At 40.5% G+C, this 24,375-nt stretch overlaps 1 protein-coding gene across 4 annotated transcripts in view; it reads left to right on the top strand.

The window, feature by feature from the left end:
* The first annotated feature begins 19,502 nt into the window (after positions 1-19,502).
* Positions 19,503-24,375, top strand: part of LOC117257039 (semaphorin-3F-like) — an 86,372-nt gene continuing 81,499 nt past the window's right edge. For 2 of the 4 annotated variants that reach the window (XM_033626886.2, XM_033626884.2), the window contains exons 1-2: positions 19,503-19,975; positions 23,685-23,851. In XM_033626886.2, coding sequence (XP_033482777.2) covers positions 23,734-23,851 — 118 coding nt within the window. In that variant the 5' untranslated portion in view covers positions 19,503-19,975; positions 23,685-23,733. The remainder of the gene's footprint in view (positions 19,976-23,684; positions 23,852-24,375) is intronic. The other 2 variants (XM_078172692.1, XM_078172642.1) reach the window with 1 other exon arrangement.

Here is a 24,375-nt window from a genome sequence, read left to right as displayed (position 1 = left end):
ATTTAGTTTGAACATGCTGACTGACACACTAATCATGCACTGATACCAACCGTGCAGTTATTTCTAAATAAAAATAAAAACACAAAGTGATGTAGTCTTGCCAAAATACATCCATTTCTTCCACCTATTTTGTTGAGAGACATTAATCTTTTCGTCTATCATTCTTCTCTCATCGCTGAGCTGTGTGTCACTATCCAGACCTCCATCAGAGAGGTGCTTGCTAATACTTGAGTGCACTGCTGGGCTGCATGCTGGGATAGGGGGATTATCTGATCACCTGTTCCACGCTGCATTCCCTCACTCTCTCTCTGGGAGAGCTGTAGGTTTTAGTTACAGGTGGTGTTTTTCTCTTCAGCCCTCCCTCTGTTATATATTCCCTCATTACCTTTTCTCACCTGCTAAGTAGCGACAGTCCTATTTAAGGGTCACTACTGACACCATAAATTTGCATGCATCCCTGCAGGTATTTCTCACAAGAAAACTCCTGATGCCAAGGTAAGGAGTCCCTCCATGGCCAGAATTGTTACCTCAGAGCCCAACAAAAGATCCTTTCATCCTTTCTTATTCATGAGGGAAATTGTCTGTGTGCCCTGGAGTTATTTGCAAACGCGTTCTTGTAGTGGGTCATTTCCTACTTGAGTACTTCCAATAAAGACGAGCTATTGGTATTGACATTTAAGCCAGATGGCAAACTGTTACACTGGAGCAATAACAATAGCACTGTCCTCTATTTCTGAGTCAAATATCTTAAAGTGATGATGCAGTCCAAGCTGGGACAGATCTTTTAAACACGCACCCCAAGACATGCAAACAGTGATCCCCCCTTCAATGACAGCCAGGCCAACATGCTTAACCACTGGCTCCAGTCTGTGCTGTTGTGAGCTGCTCATCAATCACGTAACAATTTAAACACAGGATCAGGATGGTTTCTGCGCACAGCGGATTCATTTTTTCCTTTTTTGTTTTACTTTCAACGGAGCGCCTATGAAGAGAGCTTTGCTTGTCATCAGGATCGCCTGCAGAGAACTAACAGCAACAGATCCACCCTTGGAAATAAGGAGTGTTTTTGAGTGTGTTCCATCTGTGGCCTGTTTTAATGACCTGGCACTGGCCCGACTGGGTGACACGCTTACATTGTCCCTGAACTCCCCTCACACTATATACCATAATTAGACATAAACTCCTGAGGCAGTTGCACAAATATGTTTTCCTTATGCATAACCAAAGAGGCTGCTTTGAAGTAAAATATTTTCAAACTGCGGGTGAAAGGGTGTTTTCCGAATGTGAGTCATACTTAAAGTCTTTGTGTCTTTTGTGCATCGGGCTAATGTTTGATGCCAGGGAGCAGATCCGTGCTGGAACACCCTCTCGAGGTGACACTGCCAATAGGTCGTATAAGGAGAGCACAAAGGGTTTCAGGGAAGGACAGAAATCTAGCCAAGCCTAGAAACCAAAACAGTTTGTGGTTCAAAAGGTTCATGCAGAGTGCTGTTTGATGAAGTCTCCTGCTCTTGTTTTGAAAGAAATGAAAGCCAGTGTCATTTCAAACAGCATGTTACTACCAGGATTGCTGTGTTATTGCTAAATTGAAAACTATTAAAGGACATGACAGATGGTGTTTAGGAGAGTACGGGGGGCCTTTTTAACACAGGCCTACACGTATCCTCCTCATATATCATCCTAGCAGAGGATGATCAACTGTGGCACTCATCACCATCAATAATTAGAAGTGCATAATGACTTTGTCACCTGGAGCCCTGGGTAAAACATCTGTAGCATATGAGCATGGGAGGACATCTGATCTTGATGTCTTTTCCAGATGTCTGCTTAGTTGTCCACTCACATCTGAACTAACCTTCAGTGACTCATATTATTGTTGTAATGGAAAACAGCAATTTAACCAAATTAGGAACAAAAAGAAAAAACATTTTTTTCAACTGTAGTGGTGTCTGTCCATGTAGTTGGTTTTATTTGAAGAGGTATTAATATTTCTGTTTCCACAGCAATACAATAGAGGTGAAGTGTATTTTGTCTGTGGGGCAGACCTTGAAAAATGACATTAAAAAGATTTAAAAACAGAATCAGTGTCTACAGAGCATACTGTCAACAGCTGAGGACTGTTTTTTGGGGGGTAGAAAGCAGAGGTTTGGACTCAGGTCACATGACTTGAACTCGTGTCTGACTCCAGTCCCAAGTTTGATGACTTCAGACTCGACTTGACAACATTTTAAAAAAGACTTGCAACTTGACTTGGACTTTAATGTGATAGTTCAGGTTTTTGGACATGAAGTTGTGTGAAACGCTGACCATCTGTAGCTCTGATGTGATGGTGTCACTGCTGTCAATGAGCCTCCTGCTCTGAGAAATGGTCCGTAGCTTACCAGAGAAAAAGTAGTTCTGAAGATGTACGGGGGACACATAACCAAAAGGTTTTAAGCTACAAAAAAGTATGCATGTGTTTTGTTAGACTATTTCAATAATTTTAAAACATCCCTGCATTACATCGGACCTTGCTATCAATTGGGACTATTTTCTGGCCAGTATCACTCCGCCGTGCAGGCCCGCAAGACAGCACGCCAACAGAAATCAATAAGACAGTTCATCACCACGCTGTGCAGGTGCGCAGGATAGCAACGGCTAAGGAAAACTTCATCGGCTGTTTCCAACAGAGAACCAGTAGGCTATTATTAGTAAGGAAAAAGATGTACTAGCCCTATATATACCTACTACTACAGCGCAAACACCGGCTCAGGTTCACGACACACCCTCGTCAGCTGCTGTAGGTAAACAGAGGAATACCAAAATGGTGCGAACTTGTGATTTCCCCAGCTGTGGGAATAAAAACATCGCCAGCTCCCAATTCCATCGGTCTCCTGTTACAGATGTAACCCGTAGGCAACTTTGGCTACCACCAGAACAAAGCAGAGACTGGTCATAATCACATATGAACTGAACTACTTTTTCTCCAGTAAGCTACGGACCATTTCTCAGAGCAGGAGGCTCGTTGACAGTAGTGACACCGTCACATCAGAGCTACAGATGGTCAGCGTTTCACACAACTTCATGTCCAAAAACCTGAACTATCACTTTAAGAGCAATGACTTGTGACTTGACTTGGACTTGAGCCTTTTGACTTGAAAATACTTGATGCATTGTCCCCAAAGCCAAAAATTAAAATTTATGTTATTTAAAAAGTGAAGTTTAAAGAGTGATCTGGGAGAGGGAACTGGGGGTTGTGATAACTGAGGAGATGTGGGAGGACATCTGGGATAATGAAAGGAAAATAACAGTTTGTAACCGGACAAGAGCGATGCAACTTAAGATACTGCATAGAGCACATGTTGCTCCAAACCATCTCTCCAAATACAGAAAGGATGTCTCTCCATTTTGTCTTAAATGTAAAGCAGGAACTGGTGATCTTGTTCACTGTTTCTGGTCTTGTGTAAAAATGCAAAAATATTGGAATGATGTCTTATTTGAAATACGAAAGGTTCTGAAGAAAGAACATGAACTCGACCCGGTCTCCCTTCTTCTGGGTCTTCCCAGTGGCAGTGTAACTGATATACATCAGAAAAAACTGTATAATGTCATGACATTTTGTGCCAGGAAAAATATTCTTCAGCACTGGACTTCAGATAAAGCCCCCTCAGTCGTGGGATGGCACAGGACAATAATGGAATATATACCTCTGGACTTTCTGACCTGTCTCCTGCACTACAAAACTGATGCCTTTGAAAGAATGTTGAAACCATTTCTTTATTATATCAATGTAAATATTTCTGCTATAATGACAAAGGCCTTTGTATAAAGAACTGTATTATTTTTCTTTATTTAGCTCCCATTATATTTCACCCTACACTATATAATGTAGGCCTACATGTCACATTTACTTGGAACTGATCTTTCTGTTTACGATTTTGGTTTTTACGTTGTTACTCCCAGCTTGTTTTTAGTTTTGTTTGGTCCTGTCTTGTGTATGTTTGTTTATTGACAAAAATTTATAAACACATATTAAAAAAAAGGAAAAAAAAAGTGTGCCAGAGATCAAGTTAATTCCCTTTTTCTCCTGATTCACCCAACATTAACAGTATTCATTCCCTGCAAGTTGAAACTTAATTCTTCAGATCCAATTTGTTTTTAATAAATCCAACAGCATCAAATCAAGTTGCAGGAAAGAACCATGAAGAACTACGGTTATGTTACTGGACACTAGTTGAAAAAAAAAAGTGATACCAAATACAAATTTCCTTAGTGTACAAAAACTAATCTGTGGCCAAGAAAAAAACAAATTGCATTATGCAAAATGTGCAGGTCGAAAATTACAGGCGGAGATGCAACAACTTCCAACTTTGTTAAACATTTAAAGCACAAGGAACTGTAAGTCAAGGCCAATAGTAATGTGGTTAATAAGCTAATTCCTGGCTAGCATCGGTGAAGACTGCATTATACCTTGTTTGGCAATTGTAACTCAAAGTTTAAGACAAAGGGCTCTAGTTTCCCGGCACAGCGCAGGGTGGTGCAGGATGGCGAACCCCGCGCAGAACTAGTTTCGAGCAGCGCAACCCGAGGCGCACTCAGTTTGGTAGTTTGGCAGACCGAAGTGCGCTGAGATGGGTGTGGCGGCGCAGCAGGGGGAGGTGTCGACAGATCCAGCTTGGCGCAGTGACAGTTTTGTGCCAAAAGGCTTCGTCGAAGGTGCGCTAAAAGCTCGCCAGCTGAAACCAGGTCTACTGTCAGTGCTGATATTTGCTGGAATTTAGGTTGTGATGTCAGGTGACCATAATTCAATGTCAGGACAATGTCTAATGCTAAGATAATTTTCATGTATAGAACTGACGACAGATGACGCTGATATTTAGTTGGTTTTAAGTTGTGTTGTGAAATATCCAAAATCCAATGTTTTACAAATGTCTCATGTGAATATCATCTTGATGTAGAATAATGATATTCAGTAATAAGGTATGAAGAACAAAACCCAATTTCTGCAAAATGTCATGATGTAAACATCCACACAACGTGAAATTCTAAAGTCTTTAGACATTTCAAATATCACCAATGCGATTTTCATTCCAACCAAAATTTAGTTTTACTGATGTAAGAGTCCAACATCTTCCTGACGTCATATTGACAGCCGGTGCCAGCTGTGATGGGACTTGAGTGCAAAGACTTACTTGTGACTTGCGAAACAATGACTTGGTCCCACCTCTGGCAGAACATGGTTCTAATGAAAACTGCTCCCAGTCAGCAGAGTGTAGTGTCCAGAACTTTTTTACTGGGTTGAACCCAATGGGTCACTGACTTATGCAGGGGTACGTGTGAGATTATATGATTATAATATTTCAGAGTCTTGCCTCTACCTGAAGCAACATACCCACACCAACACAGCCTGTTAGGTTTTTTTTTTAACATGGTGCTATTTTTGGTCTGAACACTTGACAATTTCTTGGCACCTGTCACTTATCTTTTGTTTTGTTTAGAATAGCAAGGAAAGGTTGTTGAAGACATCCAGAAGCACAAAATGTTCAGCCCATCAGTCACTCCCATGACATCATTCAACCCTAGCAGGTTTAGTTCACACCCAAACACAATTAAGCATTAATGCATTAAAAAGGATTGATCATGTTTGTGTTAAGTCCACAAAAGTAGCATTGCAGTGATTAAGGATAAATCCAAACTTGAAACTGTTAAAGTATATGTATTGTTTAGTGATGTTGACAGTGTTAGTCAGTTCCCAAAGAAACTAATTCAATCCAGGCTTTGGCCTTTAGTGCTGCTGGCGCTGTGTAGTCTACAAACTGAGAAGCAGAGCGGCCCAGACATGCAGCGCCCACAGCCCCTCCAGCAGTTTTCACTGTACTTAAAACACAATGTTACTAAGTCTCCCATCACCCTCAGAACTCCCATGCAGGCATGCTGTCCTGTACACTTTTGACAATGTGGGATTAATATACTCAGACTGAAGGACATCCAATTGTACGGACACCATGCAGACACTACGGTCAGAGATGGTTTTGAGATCATTTCAAAGATAGCTATACAAATCCTTCCTCCTGCCAGTCTTCATTAGAGTCTTGCTGAGAGATTTATGGTTGATACTGAAGTGCCAGTATGTGTTTTTATTTCCTCAGGCTCACACCTACTTTATCTCAGTCACAGTAGCACAGCAACAGAGAGATAACATGAGTCAGCATACTTGGATTTGGCAGAGGACAGAACAATTGGTTTCAGGATGCCATGTTGTAACAGCTTATCCTCCTGTAACAAGAAGTGAGTTTCTATCACTACTGGGCGGTGTACATGCAAGTCACCCACTGATGTGTGTAAGGCACACCCTTGAATATTAGAACTGTAACCATGGTACTGGTATCCTGTGAGCTGGTAAAGAGGAAAGAGGCCAACGTCAGCAGGGAAGGGGAAACAAGGAGGGTACTTCAGCATCTTTCCTTTATGGGTTCACTGAGTACGATTACTTGATTCATCAAAACTTGGCAAAGTCCTATAATTCATCCAGCAGAATCTTCTTCTATATGCCAATCCGACAAAGCAGAGGACTCTGGTGAGAAAACGGAAGGAGGTGTGTGCTCTATGGTGAATAAGAACTGGTGGGACAGTGGGAATGTGAGGTACTATCCCACTCCTGCTCACCCTACGCCACAAAGGGAATAAACACCCTGGACCACTGCTTCATGCCAGTCAGGGGCAGCTGCAGGGCTGTGCTGCCCATGTTCGGGAGGAGTGACCATGTAGCCATCTTGTTGAGGTCAAGAAATGTAAACAGTCTATGACGCATCCCTCCAATGACATGAGAGATGGAGCCAATCAGAGTGTAGAGCACGTTCCAGGACACCACCATCAACGTCACTGGTGACATTAATGAACTGACTGAGTCTATGGTGGCTTTAACTTGTAAAAACAAAACAGTGGCAACTGTACCCAAAACTAACAGCGTGTCAACTGATCCATCTGAAATCATGGACAATTATAAAGCAGCAGCCTACAATGTAAGAAGAGGAAAAAAATAAAAATAGAAAAAATAAAAGATGAAATTGCAATGTACAAACTGAAGGAGCTGATGGCATTATATTTCACCAGTTGTACCTGGTATGATATAATGTGACAAAGAAATGACTGCTTGATTGATATTTGGTGAAGAGCGCATTATGACTTGTTTAGGACTTGAAATTAAATGTTTAGGACTTGGTACTTGACTTGGGACTTGGGTGCGAAGACTTGAGCCTTACCTGTGATTTGCAAAACAATGACTTGGTCCCACCTCTGAGAATCACACTGTATTGTTCAGAGATGCTTATAAATATCCAACTTGCTGTCTACGTTAAGGGTTGGCTCAGATTACTTATAAATTTCAGTTGTTAAATACAAATTACATAGTAACTTTTGTAATTATTAGCATAATGTTGTTATAGCGCCACCCAGTTGCCAATTACAGTTAAATTTCTCCAGTCACCTTGAGGTGTCCTGTTCTACATATCTACCAAGTTTAGTAAAAATCGATATGGTGGTTAGGCCTAGATAAGAAATTAGCTCTCTAGCACCCCCATTTTGTTTGATCGGGTCAATAATGGAGGGGTCCCCTCAGATTATGTGTGGTCATATGCCTACAAAGTTGTGTGGCAATCGGTGAAACCCTTGAGATGTTATACACCTTTATGTGATGAGCCACGCCCTCCGCAATATTCATTGCCTTATAGAAGCTCAGTTTTAGTAAGTTTTCCAACTTTTGCCAAGAGGGAACTTTAGATATTGGTCCCTAGATTATGTTCACCGAGTTTCATGCAGATCGATCAAACTTCTTAGAAAGAGATCGATTTTAAGTGTTTTTCAAAAAATTCAAAATGGTGGAAAATCTATATAACTGGAAGTTATGGGTTCCTCACGAGGAGAGGCATCTCTGTGCAAAGTTTCATGTCTCTAGGACATACAGGGCATGAGATATCCCCATTCAAAGTTTGCGATTTCAATCGGTTGCTATAGCGCCCCCCTTTGGCCAATTGATGTAATATTACTTCATTCGCATCCTCCCATGACCCTCTACCACTGTGCCAAATTTCACATGGATTGACCAAGTCAGTGAGGAGAAAAACGTGGAACAGACACACAGACACACCCACAGACAGAGTTTTTGTCATTATATAGTAAGATATAATAAGATTGATGCAGCAACAAAAATTGGATTTCCACAAATATTCTCTTTTCTTTTTAAACATTTGCACTGATGAAATCAGATTACCCTTACAAAAACAGCACTGGCACAAACTACAGGTGTACTGTGTGTATTTCCTGACATGTTGTTACTGTTTCTTTTGTATGAGTTTTTGTTGCTGCTGTTTTGTAATCAAAGGCCACATGGGGGAATTTACTTTTATAACACAACAGGAGCACTGACTCAGAATGTTTATCTTCCATTTTTAATGTGAATAAAAAGGAATAAAAAAAAGTGTGAGTGCACAGCAATGAGAAGAGATTTGTCTGATCAGCCCTTTGTGTGAGGAATTCTGGTTTATTGTGCTTGATGTATAGAAGTAAAGAAGGAAGTAACTCTGCCCTTTTGATGATTTTCTATCAGATTTATTTATTCATTCATTTTGCATAATGTTGGTTGCAGTAGAAAGATGTCCAAAAGTAAACTCAAAAATGTTTATAATAATAATAAAAGTGATTTTTTTGAGTTACAGTTACATGACTTGGGCTCGTCTACTGGGCTCAAATCAAGTCAATTCAATTAGTTTGAGATTCTGGGGGGGATTGTGACTTCATGTTGGGTTGGGTGAGGGTGTGGGAGAGGAAGGGAGTATCCTGTCTCTGCAGAAACAATAGTTGTACAGGCCAGTATGGAGAGTTTGCAGGATTAGTTCCCATAGAGAGTTTAAGATAACCTTTCAGCTCAGGCAATGGCAACTCCCAACACTTCAACCAGGCTGTACACGGTTGGCATGGAAAGAGAGAAAACAAAAGTGGCACCACAGTTGTGGTTTTGCTGGCTGGGTTCATGCCACCATTTTACCTTCACTTTCTTGAGGAAAGTGCTAATAGACGTTAACCTGAAGCGCAGAAACTTAGATGATGTAAAGATATTTCAATGTTATATTTATTTAATTACACATTTAATTAATGTCAGTGGTTTACTGAATGCTGAGTAATGTCAAAGAACAAAAAATTGGAGCTGGAATTAACAGGGAAAACATCAAAATTCAGAGCTGAAATATGAGCAACATTCAGGTTTAGGTCTTCCCTCTCCAGTCAGACACTGCAATTATGCATGCCTAATCAGGTGTTTTAACAGCAAACCATTATTTGCTATGCAAAGACATACTGCAGAAATGGAGTACTGAGTAGTGAATTAAGTCACGCTCCCTTTTTATGTGTGTTGTAATCTGAGTTTCTCTGTTCTCCGTTTTGGTAGCTAGGCTGGCCATGCATGCCTGTTAATGCATGTTAGTCCCTCCTTTCATGTTCCACTGGCTAGCTAATTGCCACTGCGCTGCACTGTGCTTATGTGGCAGTTATCACTGAGCACTGAGTCACTGTTGTGGAACACCCACCCTCCAGTTCCTGCCTCGGGTTAACATTGTCAGCTCTGTCAGCGTTGTTGCTGTTGTTAGCAATGTTAGTGCTGTTAGCTGTCAGAAGTGTGAGCCACGTACAGAAAGTCCTGGCCCAGACTCTGAATGTCGTAAAAAGCTCCTTTAACATTAAAGTGTTAAAAGATTTCAAAGGTTGTACTGTGCTAACCATGCTGACATTCATTTGAGTTCACCTGTTTTTGCTAATAATGTGTACAATCAAATCATGACATAAAAACTAGCCAAGCAGCTTACACTGTATTTAACTGTAATGCAGACTCAACAGGAGCTCAGTCAGATTAGCACAACCAGAATTTGGGTTCACTTGAAGGGGTCGTGACCTCAGAGTCCTATCGAAAGGCGGGAAGTGAAAGAGAGCCTAGAGGAAGTATTGCACTCTTACCCACTAGAAATTCCATGACATCCTCAGGAAGCATCCATGGAGCTGAGCAGTGCCAAGTCAACAGCACAATAGATAACAAGCCAGTTGGAGAGCGTGCAGAGATTGTTCTTCATTTCCCTGGTCTCCACCTCTGTGAGGCTGCTTTCACACTCCACTTTCTTTCCAAACTAGCTGGAAAGCCACTCTGCTTGTCAACCTATAGGTAGAGCACAGAGAAGCTGAACTTTGTAGAGGGGAGTTTACGATGTGGACTCACTTTTCTGTGAGTCAGACTGTCAACCTGAAGAGGACGCACAATACATGGCTGCTGACAGAGGCAGAATGACTGGTGGTGGTTATTAGTGTGGTGGTTGTGTAATGGGTTTCTGGTTAATGTTTGAGAATTATAGTAGCAGCTACTACAGCAGCTGCGGGCACAAAGTGGGTATCAATGTGGCCAGATATTTAATATGAACACAAGATGAAGGAGCTTCATCTCAGAAACACAGTAAAACAATCATGCTCTGAATCTGCCAATAAAACAACCTAAACAAGATTATTAGAAATACATATGAAAGATCCATATATAAATAGTAGCCTACAAAACTGTTCATTTCAATTAGCCTATTCATTTTTGTTATTTATGTCTATATTTGGAATATGAAGCTGGAACCAACAGACAGTTATCTTAGCATAAAGACTTGAAACAGAGGGAGACAGCTAGCCTGGTTGTGTCCAGAGGGAACAAATCAGCCTACCAACAACTCTTAAGTTCAGTTTCCAGTTGGAAATTTGAACTGGAATGCCCCTGAAGTCAGATTTCCAACTCGAAAAGTTGGAGGAACCTCACCAAACCCGGCCTCAAATTCCAAGATGGCTGCTCCATACATCGACAGCAGTAAAAGCTGTAGGAACATACTGTTTATTGGCACCTCTGTTTTATTTGTGTCACGTTAAAACAGTCATACGCACGGTATTGTCCAACCTCTATCTTTGAACAAAGTTTGTATGTGCAAAATACAGTGTAATGCATTGTTATCAATTGGTGTTAATAATAATGGCTAACCTGGCTAGAACTGGTAGGCTATTGCTAACAACATCTTGGTTTTCTGACTTGTACTGGAATATGGTCTACTAGGGTGGGACGTCATTCATTAGCTCTGACTTTGACCTCCCAGGTAAATGGAAAGCAGCATTAATTAGTGTGTCAGAGTTTCTGGCAGGGGCTTCAGACAGAGCCAGGCTAACGAACTCCCTGTTTCAAGTTCTTATGCTCAGCGAAGCTAATCGCTTGTTTGCTACAGCTACATACTTATTGTACAGATATGAGAGTGGCATCAACCTTCTCATCTAACTCTCATTAGTAAAGTGAATAAATGTACAGTATATCCCAAAGTGCCAAACTATTTATTTTAACAAACAACATTTAGTAATTGGACAGCTGAACAATTGATTTATTTAAAGAGTAAACAAATAACTGAATGACTTGATCTTCAGCCGCATTCAAAGTTGAAATTGTTGACATCAGACAGAACAGAGAAACTCTGTGGGCAGAAACAGTGCTATTGGTGAAATACTCCTACAGTCTGACAAAGTATAGAGTCATGCAGCATCAGGTATTTTTTAGCAGCTAATCGGTTTGGGAAAATAGCTCTTGTCACAGCCCTTCCCATTTTTCTGTGAATTTTATGGTTATATTGTCCAGGGATGGTAGCAGGACCTCCCAGATAACTAGTTTTACAGATTCTGATACATAATCATTGTACGTGTGAAAAATGATTTCTCCTACATGCAGATCTAAACACTTCAGTGGCTCAGTGATGTAATCCAGTTTTTACCTCTCCCAGGACTCCTAGCAGCACAACATAAACTCTGTCCCAGTTCAGTACCTCCCAGAAAGTTGGTGCGAAAAGGAAGTATGACGCATACTAAGTATGAATCATATATGACCCACCTAGAGGACTTGGTTGTGTTTCTTTTTTTATATATAATCAGACCCAGTCCTCTGCTGAATGAAATCACCATTCAAACTTGGGTAGATGGATTATTTGTTCAAATTTTGCCACTCAACTTTACAGTGACAGCCAAAAAAAGACCCCAGACAGACGGCCTCGGAGAACAGAGGTGTATTGAGAATCTCAAAGTGGGCTGGCTATTTCTCCCCAGGCCGATGTCTCGGTTTGTGATTTTATTCAATTACACAGTATTTACCTTTCACATAATGTCAACACTGATGCAGAGCAGCGGTGGGTAGAAATTAACTCACCTGTTCCTCAACACACACATTATATTGTGTCCAACACATACACAATTTAAACGACACAGAAATACATTTGCGCACAAACACACATACACACACACACACACACACACACACACACACACACACACACACACAGACTGTGGCATGAGTTTGTTTATCCAGCTCGGTCAAGACCAGCAAACGGTCCTTGTTCCCTTCCCCATTTGATGTGTGAAAAGTGGAAGGAAATCAAAGCCATTTCCTTCATTCTGGCCGCAGTGGCTTGTGGTTCCCTGGGGCAGGGGGGCGAGACTGGCAGTAAAGTATCGTTGAGCCTGAGTCTGGGAAGTGTATGGAGCACCACGTGTTGCCAAAAACAACACAGGAGAAACTGTTGCTCAAAGGCACCAACCGCAGGTAAGGGAAAAGAAAGGTGGTCCAAGCACTGAATTGTAATCTCAGAGTTGCATACTTTCATTCAGTGTGATCAGAGAGCCTGCAATCCCCCTCGTCCCTCCTCTCCTACCTAATTTGTTCATTTGCTTCTTTGACTGAGTCACTAACTCACTCACATTCTCCTCAGGAGATGAGAAAAGTTTGTTCCAAACACTCGAGCTGTCAAACAAGTTTTATATTGTTGAGAGTTTCCCTGCGATTTCTAGATATGATGCTTTTCTTTTCTCATTTAAATGCTAATAACTTTGAGGACATCATCACAGAAAGTGCTGGGAGCAAAGCTTTTCTCCTATCTGGTGGCAGCACAAGGTGAGCACCTGCCTGCTGAATTTGAAATATCCCTAAGTCTTGTTGATGGCGCAACAAGGCAGTTTTTAGCTTTGTTTGAAGGCTTTGTACGTATGTGTGTTTGTGCATGAGAGTGAGTGTATTAGCCACAGACATAATACTTTCAGGAATCAGAATTATGATCAGATGCCTGGCAATGAGGTTGTTCCAGCCAATGTGAAACAAAGAACACATTGTGATATAAATTCACGTCTTTTGAAAGAGGGCCAGAGTCTGTGCTTTAAGCAGCACCTCAGGTTGTGATCAGAAAAGCATTACTTACACCTTATTTCCTTCTTTCGACTCGACTCCACTCAACTGTTTTTAAGACTTTCCTTGAATTTGTTTCATAGTGACAATACCCTGTCAACACATGTCAGATTCTTAGCTGATCATCATAGCGACACTGCATAAAAGTGCTGTAACTTCATCTTCAACGCATCTGCAACAAAACGTTACAACCTTAGCACTTCGTCCATTGATCATGGTCTGGTTTTGTGGCGTGCAATTTTTCCAAGTCTTGCTGTTAATGGTAGCTTAACTTACTTAACGAAACTTAGCTTAGTGCATCACTGATGATAGTCAAAGACTGAAACATTTGCTGCTGTTTTCATTCACTGTTATTATTTTTTGCACTTTGAGCACTCTTCTTTTTGTGCATGGATGTTCTAAATAAATCTACTTTTTTTTTTGCATTGATTTCAGCCTGTGAACCTTTTTTGTGGCTCTCCAGCCCAGTTGCATTGGTGTGCAGGTATCTCCTCTGCCGTCCTTTCTTGGTTGTCCATTGTACCGACGCACCCAAGATAAACTTCTTTGTTGCCCTAAGTAAGTGCAGTTTCACAGCAACCCTAAGACTTTGCAGCTCAGCCATTTAAAAATGGCAGGCTTATGTAGGATGTACAGTGTTGCACAAGTGACAATTCTAGTGACAGTTCTGGCCAATCAATGGTCTGCAGTGTTTTAACTCCACCACCTAGTATCAACTCAGCTTGCAATGGACCTCAACTAAGGTGGTACCACAAAAAGTACCAGGTACTATTCACAACTTTTGTTACGGTTACAAGCCAAGTCCACAGGAACAGCCCCCACCAATTTTACATAGTGGCCAAAACACAGAATTAAAACTTTCGGGTCTGTCACACCATTGGGCCCAAAAATACTTTTTCCCTCACACTTAGATTGAGAAAGAGACATCTGTAAATCACTGGATACATTTTTTTGATAATTCCATCCCCATTCAAGGTAAGTGCAAAACTGGAAGTTAGCTTGTCAGTAGGCAGAAGTCCGTAGATCCAGGTATTTTCATACTACGGAACTCAAAATGTTTTGACTTCATGTGCTACAAGAGCAGCTTTCATAGGACTGAATGAGGCCCGGTGTCCAACAATGTGTCTAGTTCTCTTTATACATCCATGCTCCAAGCAAGTTGAGCCATGCCGTACCATGCAGTGGTGATGAGGCATTAGTAATGCAGCAAATTGTGATTGCCTTTTTTCTAGTTTCTAGTTACTTTGCTCAGATTTTTCATCCAAAACATATGATTTATTCAATCCATTTATTCAGTTAATTTCTGCATAATGAGTGCTTTAACATCTTAAACCTTAGGTAGACCACACTTACCTGCTAATACTTTTACTGAAGTTTACTTGGAATAGAGTATTGTTACATAATTGTATTGCTACTTTTAAAAAAGTAAAAGACCTGAATACTTCTTCCACCACTGCTTTTTTATTTTTGTTTTACATACAGCAGATGTGACGTGTGAAGGCTTTGGAATTGTTGATGGAGTTAAGGTTAAAAACAAAATAACAAGTAATGCAACTACTTACTTTTCCTATGAGTAATGTATTGAGTAATTGATTGATTTTTAACTAACTTTCCCAACACTGGTTGTTGAGCAACAGAGTAACAGCAATAGAAAAATCTTGTCACCACATTTTCGCCCTGCCTGCCAAGGATAGAAGGTGAAACTTTACATGGTTCAACACAACACAAACACACAAGATGGTGTCTACAGAGCATGAAACAGAGTGTCACGTCTCTCCACACACACTGAAACTGAGATTGAGATAAGGATGATCTTTTGAACTGTGTAAGAATCACAAATGCTGATATAACACCTGGCATCCGTTGATGCCCTGCAGGCAGCGCCCCACAGAAAGCACTGTCACACCTCAGCTGGAATGCAGGCTCTTCTACATAACATTAAAACAACTTCATACACCACTTAGATAGATGTCAACAGCAGCTTGGAATCATGCACTGCCAAGATTTTATCACAAATATTACAGTTAAAGCCTACTCAGGAGCAAGAAGTCCTTCTGGGTAATGTACATAACTCACCTTGGATTCCCATCAAGCAGAAAAGATCCGCTATAGGAAATCAGGGCTGACAGCTGACGCTTTTTTGTTTCTTTCAGAAAACCCGACCGGATGAGGAATGCGTAACGATGTTGCTTTGAAGAAGCTGAAGTCCCTGCTTCTCACAGAATCTGCCGTGTCCTTACTGAATAGATAAGTTGTCATCAGGAGGAAGAAGTCTACTTGGACTCATCAAACAGATCCTTTTCTATTTGACCTCTGCCAAATCACTTTAAAAAAGAACCTTTATGTTGGACCAGACTGCAGAGTGAAAGCTACAGTACAGAGCCAACGCCATGGCTTCATATGGAAGAAAAGTTGAGCAGGACAGCTCCTTTTGACCCCATTGAGCCGAAACCTGAACACCTTACAAACTTTCTCTCCAACTCCCAGACAGGCTTCATGGTGAATCGAGTACATGCAATTTCAAGCTGCAGATTGAATGAGGGCCAGATAATGCAGGTGTGAAAGGACACTGAATGGAATATGATTAAAAATGGGAAAATGTTTAATTTTCTCAATGAGCTTTAGAAAACCTTCACAGGCGGTAACTCAGTGGCTTTGAAGCGTCCAATCAGTGTTTGAATAGAGGAGCAAATTAAGCATTTTAATCGACTTTTGAGTGTACCATCAAATGAATTACATTGCTCGCCCTATTTTTTCAAATCAATGGGTACATAACCAAGATAAGACTTTTAATTTCTGATAAGCTGGACCTGGCAATCATTACATTGTCTGTCCTATAAGTATCTAAAATGGGCAAGGGAGGTCAGATATTCAATGGAATAAAATGAATGTAACGCTGTAATAAACTTGTATAATGAAACTTTTACCCAGGGAATGGTAAAGTTAATATAAGTTATTTTATCTTTATAATAATACAGACTTTTTAAAGTATAACTCAGGTAAGTAGAAGTGAACTCGTGAGTATGTAAAAAGGGATTTATTTTAAAGCCACTCACTTGTTGATTGAGAGAAACGAACACATGTAGGCATCCTTTAAGCCAAATCCTGTTGAACAGTTTCCTTCCACACCTCGTGTGTGTGGGTGGCAGATGGTAGCTCGCTGGTTGTCACAGCGATAGAAGATGGAAATACAGGCGACTGATTTCAAAGCAAGCAAACACCCCCTTTTGTGAAAGACACTGCCTACTATAGCAGCTGTAGAAGGAAGAGGAGACCTACCTATACATTCAGACAGGAGCTGATTTCTCTCATTACTTTCAATCAAAGCACAGGTTGCTCATGTCCTGATAATTCATATACATAATAATAACAACAGCAGTGGCATAAAAACTATGTTACTTCATGCTGCTTACTAATAGCATATTACTATGTATTCGCCTTTGTGATACTCCTACTAAATATTTCTGTCCTCAGGTCTCAGCCATATGAGCTGTATTTCTTTAGCCATCAACAGATCCAAAATGCTGGATTCATAATAAAGCTTCTCTTTTTCTTCCACTCAACAGTTTACCGGTATTGTTATGTGACATATGGGTTGTGATAATGTATTTATGCTCTTACAAGTTTGCATATCAGTTCTCATTGTTTTTGTAGTTTAACACTATTCAGCCATTAGAGGGATAGTGCACCCAAAAATGAAAATTCAGCCATCATCTACTCACCCATATGCTGATGGAGGCTCAGGTGAAGTTTTAGAGTCCTCACATCCCTTGTGGAGATCCAAGGGGAGAGTGGGTAGCAACAAAACTCCACCTAATGCAGGCTGGGTGCCCCAGATTAAAACGTCCAAAAAACACATAACTGAAACCACAAAATATCTCCATACTGCTCGTCCGTAGTGATCCAAGTGTCCTGAAGCTCCTACATAAAAAGTTGTTTGGAAAAACATTTGAACTCTGTTTTTAGCCTCATTGTAGCCTGCAGCTCTAACTGCCTCTCTGTACACTGCGCTCACGTGTGTGCTCAATCAGTGTCTAAAACCAGTTATCATAGTCCATTTTTAAATTTACTTTTAGGAGGGGACTTATGTAAAGTATACCTCAGTTACTCTGTTTTAGCACAAATTAGATAAGCCCAAACTACGGTTGCAGTAAGGCAAAAATGATTTCTGCCAAGTGTTTTGGAACACTTAAAATGATATGTGGCCAGAAAAACTCCAGATGAAGGTGTTTTTAGCTCAATGTTTTGTGGCCCAAAAATAATTTAATGCAGTATTCATTGTTATATTCACAACTACTGCATCAGCTCAGTAAATCCCATACACACCTGCATCTGATCAAAGGATTTTAAAATGTGCTCATATAGATAGTAATTAGGCAAATTGTAATTTTTTATTTGTATGTTTTAATTACCTCTCTCATAATGGTTATTAAATTATTTACTAATGCTTTATAGATCATTAAACAACTTTTTGGCTGCCAGATTGTGAAAACTCACTTTTACTGGTTCATAAAGGTTTGAACAATTATTTCAAGATATGAGCTGCAGCCTGTCATTAACTGCAGACTTGATGATTAAAGCCTTTATTAATTAACAATAAGATTTATAACTTTAGGGTTGGAAGCTTATCATGTGACAAACCCAAGACCATTATGATTACTAACATTTATAACAACATTATTACCAATTAGAAAGAACCAGGTCGTTGTTTTGCAGGTCACAAGTAAGTCTGCCCTCAAGTCCCAAGTTAAGATGGGCACATCCTCAGTCAAGTCCCAAGTCAAGGCGGGAAAGTCCACAGTAAAATCCCACGTTAAGACAGGCAAGTCTCAAGTCAAGTCCTAAGACGAGACAGGAAAGTCTTCAGTCATGTCCCAAGTCAAGACAGGCAAGTCCCAAGTCAAGCAAGGCAAGTCTTGAATCAGGTCTCAAGTCAATACAGCCAAGTCCCAAGTCAAGACCTTCGTCTTGAGTCAGGTCCCAAGTCAAGGCAGGCAAATCCTGAGACAAGTCCCAAATCAAGACAGGAAAGACAGGACTCAAGCAAGGCAAGTTCCGAATCAAGTCTCAAGTCACGACAGGCAAGTCCCAAGTCAAGTCTCAAGTCAAGACAAGCAAGTCCCAAGTCAAGACAGGAAAGTCCAGAGTCAAGTCCCTAGTGAAGCAAGTCAAATCCTGTGTCTAGTCCTAAGTTAAGACAGGCACACTGGGTCAAGTTCCAAGTTAAGACAGGCAAGTCTCAAGTCAAGTCAAGTCTCAAGTCAAGACAGGCAAGTCCTGACTCGAGTCCCAATTCCAGACTGAAAAGTCTCAAGTCAAGTCCCAAATCCTTAAATTTGAGTTTTGTGTCCTAAACAAGTCATAATGTATTCCCTACCAAATTTAATGCCATTTTAACATCAGAATAATAATATCTTGAATTTACAAAAATCCTGATTGCTTTTCAAACATTTTTGTTGTTGTTGTTGTTACAAACAAGTTTGTTAATAACGACTGAACTTAATCAGAAAAAAGTAGTGCTGATATTGCACTTTCATATAGCGCTATGAGCCAGCATCACAACAGAATAAAATGTGAATGACTGCATCCTGACTTCTTGTATAACTCATCACATAAATAAAAATAAATAAAAAATATCTTCAACTTTATCTTTCCAAATTGGCTCGCAAGGTATCAAGTATTTTCAAGTCAAAAGATTCCAAGTCATTGTGAAGTCACAGGTCGTTGGTATTTAAGTCTAGGTCGAGGTGCAAGGCCTTTTTGTGAAGTGGAGTCTGAAGTCATCAAACTTGTGACTGGAGTCTGACTCAGTCCAAGTCATATGACAAAAGTCCTCACCTCTGATAATTACAAAGCAATGGATTTTTATTAACAGCGTGGCAACCTGTCCTTCGCAGTGTTTTATAACCGATATATAAAACAAATGAATTATTAACCATTAATTAAGTTACACCTTATAAACCTGTAAAGGGCGCCTTATCACAAATTTTACCACTTTTTGCACATGTGTCACAATAAAGTCAAAGTTCTACCAATAAAGATTATTTAGTGTATAAAAAATAATGATAGTAATAAAACCTAAGTATATGGAAGAGCAGCGTCCATTCTTCCCCTCTCTTTCTTCTCTGACAGTAGACAGTGGTACGGTAGTAAATCACGTCTCCCCCCGGCCGGCCGGCTGATGGGCGGCTCGGCTCAGCGCTGCCCGCCCTGTGGGTGTGTTTAAGGCAAATGGGCCTCTGCATCCACCTGCTCGCGCCCTGCCTCCCTACAGTCAGGAGCGCCCAACTTTCCTCAGGAGCACACGCTGCGTGCCTGGACCTCTCTACACCACAGGGACTTTGTTTCCAACTGCTTTTTTCCCACGAGATGTCGATTGTGGTCTTGCGCCGACAGTATCTCCTCGCCTCGCGGTCTCGCACAAGATTGAACTAGAGAAACATTTCTTTCCCTTTATTAAAAAAAGAACTGTCATTTTCTTATTGTGCGCTGACAACTCCGGGGCCAATAACCACGCAGTGTGCACACAGGTACAGACTGCCCTCCTGAGCAGGGACCGTCCAGCAGCAGCAGCAGCAGCAGCAGCAGCAGCACGGGGATTTTCTATTGTTATTGATTTCAACTTGGAGACGAAAGTGACCGATCTGTTGGAATTGATTTGTTCAATGACTTGCAAGGTTGGATCTGAAGTTATATTCGGAGAACTGCAACAATAAGGTGAGCCTTTTCGTGCTGTTGCTTTTTGCTTATTATTTTCTATTTAACCTGCTTTACTATTGAGGGTAACAAATAAATTAAAAAGCTTACCTGTCCGCAGATGCGCGCTTTTTTATTTCTAAATGTGTTATTCGCTCCAATGACTGTTTTCTCCTATAAACATAAATAATCAGAAATAATGATTTAAAATCCCGATAGATCCCAACCTTAATTCTGACATGAATCATTATTACTATTTATTGAACTGCTCTTCAGTTTACCGTGCGCTCTAATACCACACCAGACTGTTTACAGTTCTGTCGTCCATGTGTAGCCAAGGCTGCCAGTCTGTTACACACAGATTTCAGTCTATATCATTCAGCAACACTGAACATTTTTTTGGCATACATTTTGTATTCTTCATTATTGAAGAAAATTGTGATGTTTTTTTCTTTTAAATAAAGTTTGATATTGTTTTTATTGCCACATTTTTAGCATCCATACTGTTTATTACTGTTTATTGTCCACTGAATACAGCAGCAGGATTCAGGAGGAGGGGTGTGTTGCCACTGACCTGACTTGTGGTTAATAGCTTTTGTCTTTTACTGTCTTTATAAGTTGTAATGGTTGCAGTACATTTGTCCAACATGTGGCAATTAATAGCTTGCAGACACAGTGAAAAGAAAATCAGTGCATGGGATATTTTCTGTAGGTCTGAAGCACTTTGGATGATTGATGGTTTTGAAATGATTATGTGTTTCCACAAACGGTCCATTTGTAAACGTATGTATTCATTTTACGACTCAAAATGACTGCAGGAGAGTAGATGTATTTATCTTTATGGTATATGAGTGGACTCTCAGTCTCCATAGTGTCATTTGTGAGCAGTGCCTTGTTTGATTTAAACTGCTTGTGTGAAGGACTTGGCCTGTGTCTCAGAATAAACAGCTGGATGGTTAACAAATTGTCAGTAAACAGCCGAGGTTTAAACAGCTGGGTTATACTCATAAATCCACTTTAGCCAACCGGTTTGAGGACTCTTTGGCTCTGCTCGCGTCTCCGAAGGTGTGTTTGATATGGAGCCCATTTCCAAATGTTCAGTTGGGGAAAAGCGCTTTGTGTCCAACCAGTGAGGTCAGGTTGCTGTTTTGGGAACAGAACGTGATGAAAAAAAGTTTCATCCAACCTCATGAAAAGGCAAGTGGCAACATGGTAGAGATGATTAAATGGACGAAGAGTGGATTTGATGGAGAATGGCCAAGGGCAAGAGGCAGCCTGTTCTACGAGTCTTTCTGGTGATTTGTGACAGATGTGTGGAACATTGTGGTTGCTCCCTGGTGTCTATCAGTCATTAACCGGAGACTTAATTGTAGATCACCACTGCATTGTTTGGAAGACTTGTTAAATTGTTGCAGTTAGTGTTTGAGACTGTCATCATTTGTAACCCCTTCAGCAAGCCTTTTAGCAGGAAGTTAAAGGAAAACTTAAGTATTTTTCAACCTGGAGCCTATTTTCTCACGTTTTTGTGTTTAATTTTTGAAATTGGTCCAGTATTGTGTGACCACTCCAGCCACAGCAGCTAAACAGGCTGCAATGTAATTCCTGCAGGCAATTGTGCACTGTCAATTTATGTCCATTAAAGAGCTTGTTTTTGCTACTGACAGGCTCAGCTTGTTTTAAGTGTCTGACAACATTATGGAAAGGATCCCTACCAGAGTTGCAGCAGTGTACCAGTTTTAAGGTGCTATGAAAATTGATGGTTATCATACAGTGTAAATTTGCTTATCTGTGGTACTGAAAAAAGTGCAACTGTATGGAAACTCACCTTTATTATAGTTATGTTAAGGAGGGAGACTGCTTACACGTGCTTCCATCAAAATAATTGTTTTGAAGTTTCAATTATAGTAATAAAATGTTTGTTCAATCAAACAAAAAACCTACTTTGATTGCTTTAGGGGTCATTGTAACTGATGATAATTATAATTCTGAAATACCGTTTACTGTGAAACTGCTATATTTTCTGATATGGTTATTGGACTGTAAAAATCTCATACTGTTGAAACTCTAATCCCTACAGAGAAATGAAATCTTTATCTTTTACTGATCTTGTCTGTTTATTATTGTGACCAAGTTTTGATCTGTTGTGAGAGATAACTTTTTGCAGGAAAAACAATGCTGGAAATGTGAGTTTTATCAGAGGTGCTGTATTGAGGTTATGTGTCTGTAGTGCACATCAGAGGTCAGTCTCTACTGGTGGAACAGGTAGCTGCGTTGAAAAACATAGCGAGTGGTGGGGATAACAACACAGGACTGCAAACAGCAAGCCTGTAACATCAGAGAGAGGGTATGGGGAAAACAGCACATGTGTGAATCTACCTTGGTAATTTAAGGATTTATTTCAAACAAACCAGTGTTGGTGATTGTTTTAACAGTATACTACGTAACTAAATGACTAACGAGACTAACTAAGACGATATCGGTGAGTTTTATTTTGTTACTGTGGAGTTTCAATGAAGTGTGTTTAATGATGAGTTAACAGGGCAATTAAGCTAGTCTTGGTTCGAGAGAGAAACTTGGTTTCAGAATGTGTACAGTTGTATTTCTCTGTTTAATAAGAAAAATAGTTGGAGTAGGTTAGAACAATATCTTTCTTGACATTTTATGAGTTTATGTTGTTTATTCATTAGAATGAAAAGCTACAAAAGCTCGCGGAAGATAACAAACTCGTTGATTAAGGTGTAGGTGGTAAATAGCGCAAAATACCATCATATAGCGTATACCCGGGTGAAATTTCAGGAAGGTATGAAAAAATTGATACCGCCCAAGCTTAACAGAAAGTGTGTCTTACTCTTAAGTAACTAAAAAAAAATTAATTGTCATGGCTGAATATTTAGGTGATTTTGACAATGTAGATCAGTCAGTGAGATTTCAGAATGACACTTCTCCTTAAGTAAGACTTGGTTACACACTTACAAACAGGCTGGAGTAGTGTTAGGTAAGGAAAAACATTTCATTTCTTTGCAAGGTTTTTTCTGACATATTTTCTTACAACAACCTGAGCCTGTCAGTGGCAAAAACAAGCATTATGTTGCAGCCTGTTCCGCCGTGGCTAGAATGGTCTCTCTCAGCACTGGACCAATTTCAAAAATTGTCTTGACACAAAGACATGGGAAAATAGGGTCCAGGTTCAAAATTCCCCTTTAAGTATTTTATTTTAGATTGCACCAATCACAACTTTGTTTTGCGTCTTTCTTCAGTAAGCGTGGGGACGTGGTATAACCTGGCATTAGGTGAAGCTGTAATTACAGAGCAGCGTGCACGTGTGGTGTCATGACGTAGGAATGTGTTTTGGGTGCGTGGAGAGGAGCAGAAGAAAAGCTTCTCTCACTAGAGTCAGCAGGATCTTTCCATCAGTTTGTCACACAGACACACACACTCTGAAAAACAAACATAATTCTTCCCAAATGGAAGTGTGTACACATCTCTAAAAGCTCTGGCTCCTCTCCATCAGGACTAATCAGTTCTGTGAAGCTCCCAGAGATCTGGGTGTAATCCCCACACCTCAGTGCTGCATCGCCAAAACTCGCAGGGATCATGGGGCCCTTGGGAGCAATTGACTTGACATGTCACATAAATTAATAAAGCAGACTTATTGTGGCAGACCTTCTTTTGCAGTGTAGAGTTGAGAAAGCATCTTCTCTTCTCACGTGTTTGTTTTTTGTCCCTGCAGAGATTTTTTTGGAAAACACTCTGTGTGTGCTGCAGGAGGTTGGTCCACCATGCAGCTGGACGGTCTGTGGACGGTCCACGCCCTCCTGGCACTGTCCGGCTTCGCTCTCGGGAACCTGGTGAGCAATGACCCAATGGCCGCACCCCGCGTCTTTATCTCCTTCAAAGGTAGGACCCTGAACTCATCCTCAACTCTTATTCCCACCTGCCTCTTAAATGCCCTGGTTTGCAACGACTCTTCTAATTCCATGTTGGTTTCTTTAAGTCTGTCCATGTGTTTGCTCATCGTATGACTGATGACTTGACAGTTGTGTAATCGGGGCGATTGTGGCTTTGATAAGTGCTGAGGGTTTTAGCAGAGGAAGAACTTACAGCATCACCAGACTCTCATGTTGCACCGCAGAGCACACCGCAAACAAATCATGCAGTTTGAATTTGCTGCCCCCTCCTCAGACCTCCAGGCGTTGTAATAACCACCAGATGCTTCCACCAGCTTGCTGTGTACAAACAATTAAAAATGCAAACAAAGGCTGAGCAGATGCACGTACTGAAGATATTGTGTTTGTACTCATTTTGAAACAATATACATGATTATTGTTTTAGATAATCAAACTCAGCGTCTTTATCTTCAATCATTTTTATTGTGGAATCCCTAAAGTGGAGGCACAAAGAGAGATGGGATAATAAGGAGC

This window comes from Epinephelus lanceolatus, chromosome 1 (assembly GCF_041903045.1).
Source record: "Epinephelus lanceolatus isolate andai-2023 chromosome 1, ASM4190304v1, whole genome shotgun sequence".
Classification (NCBI taxonomy): Eukaryota; Metazoa; Chordata; class Actinopteri; order Perciformes; family Serranidae; genus Epinephelus; species Epinephelus lanceolatus.
Note: the sequence above shows the minus strand (reverse complement) of the source record. Positions and strands in the feature narration are given on the sequence as shown.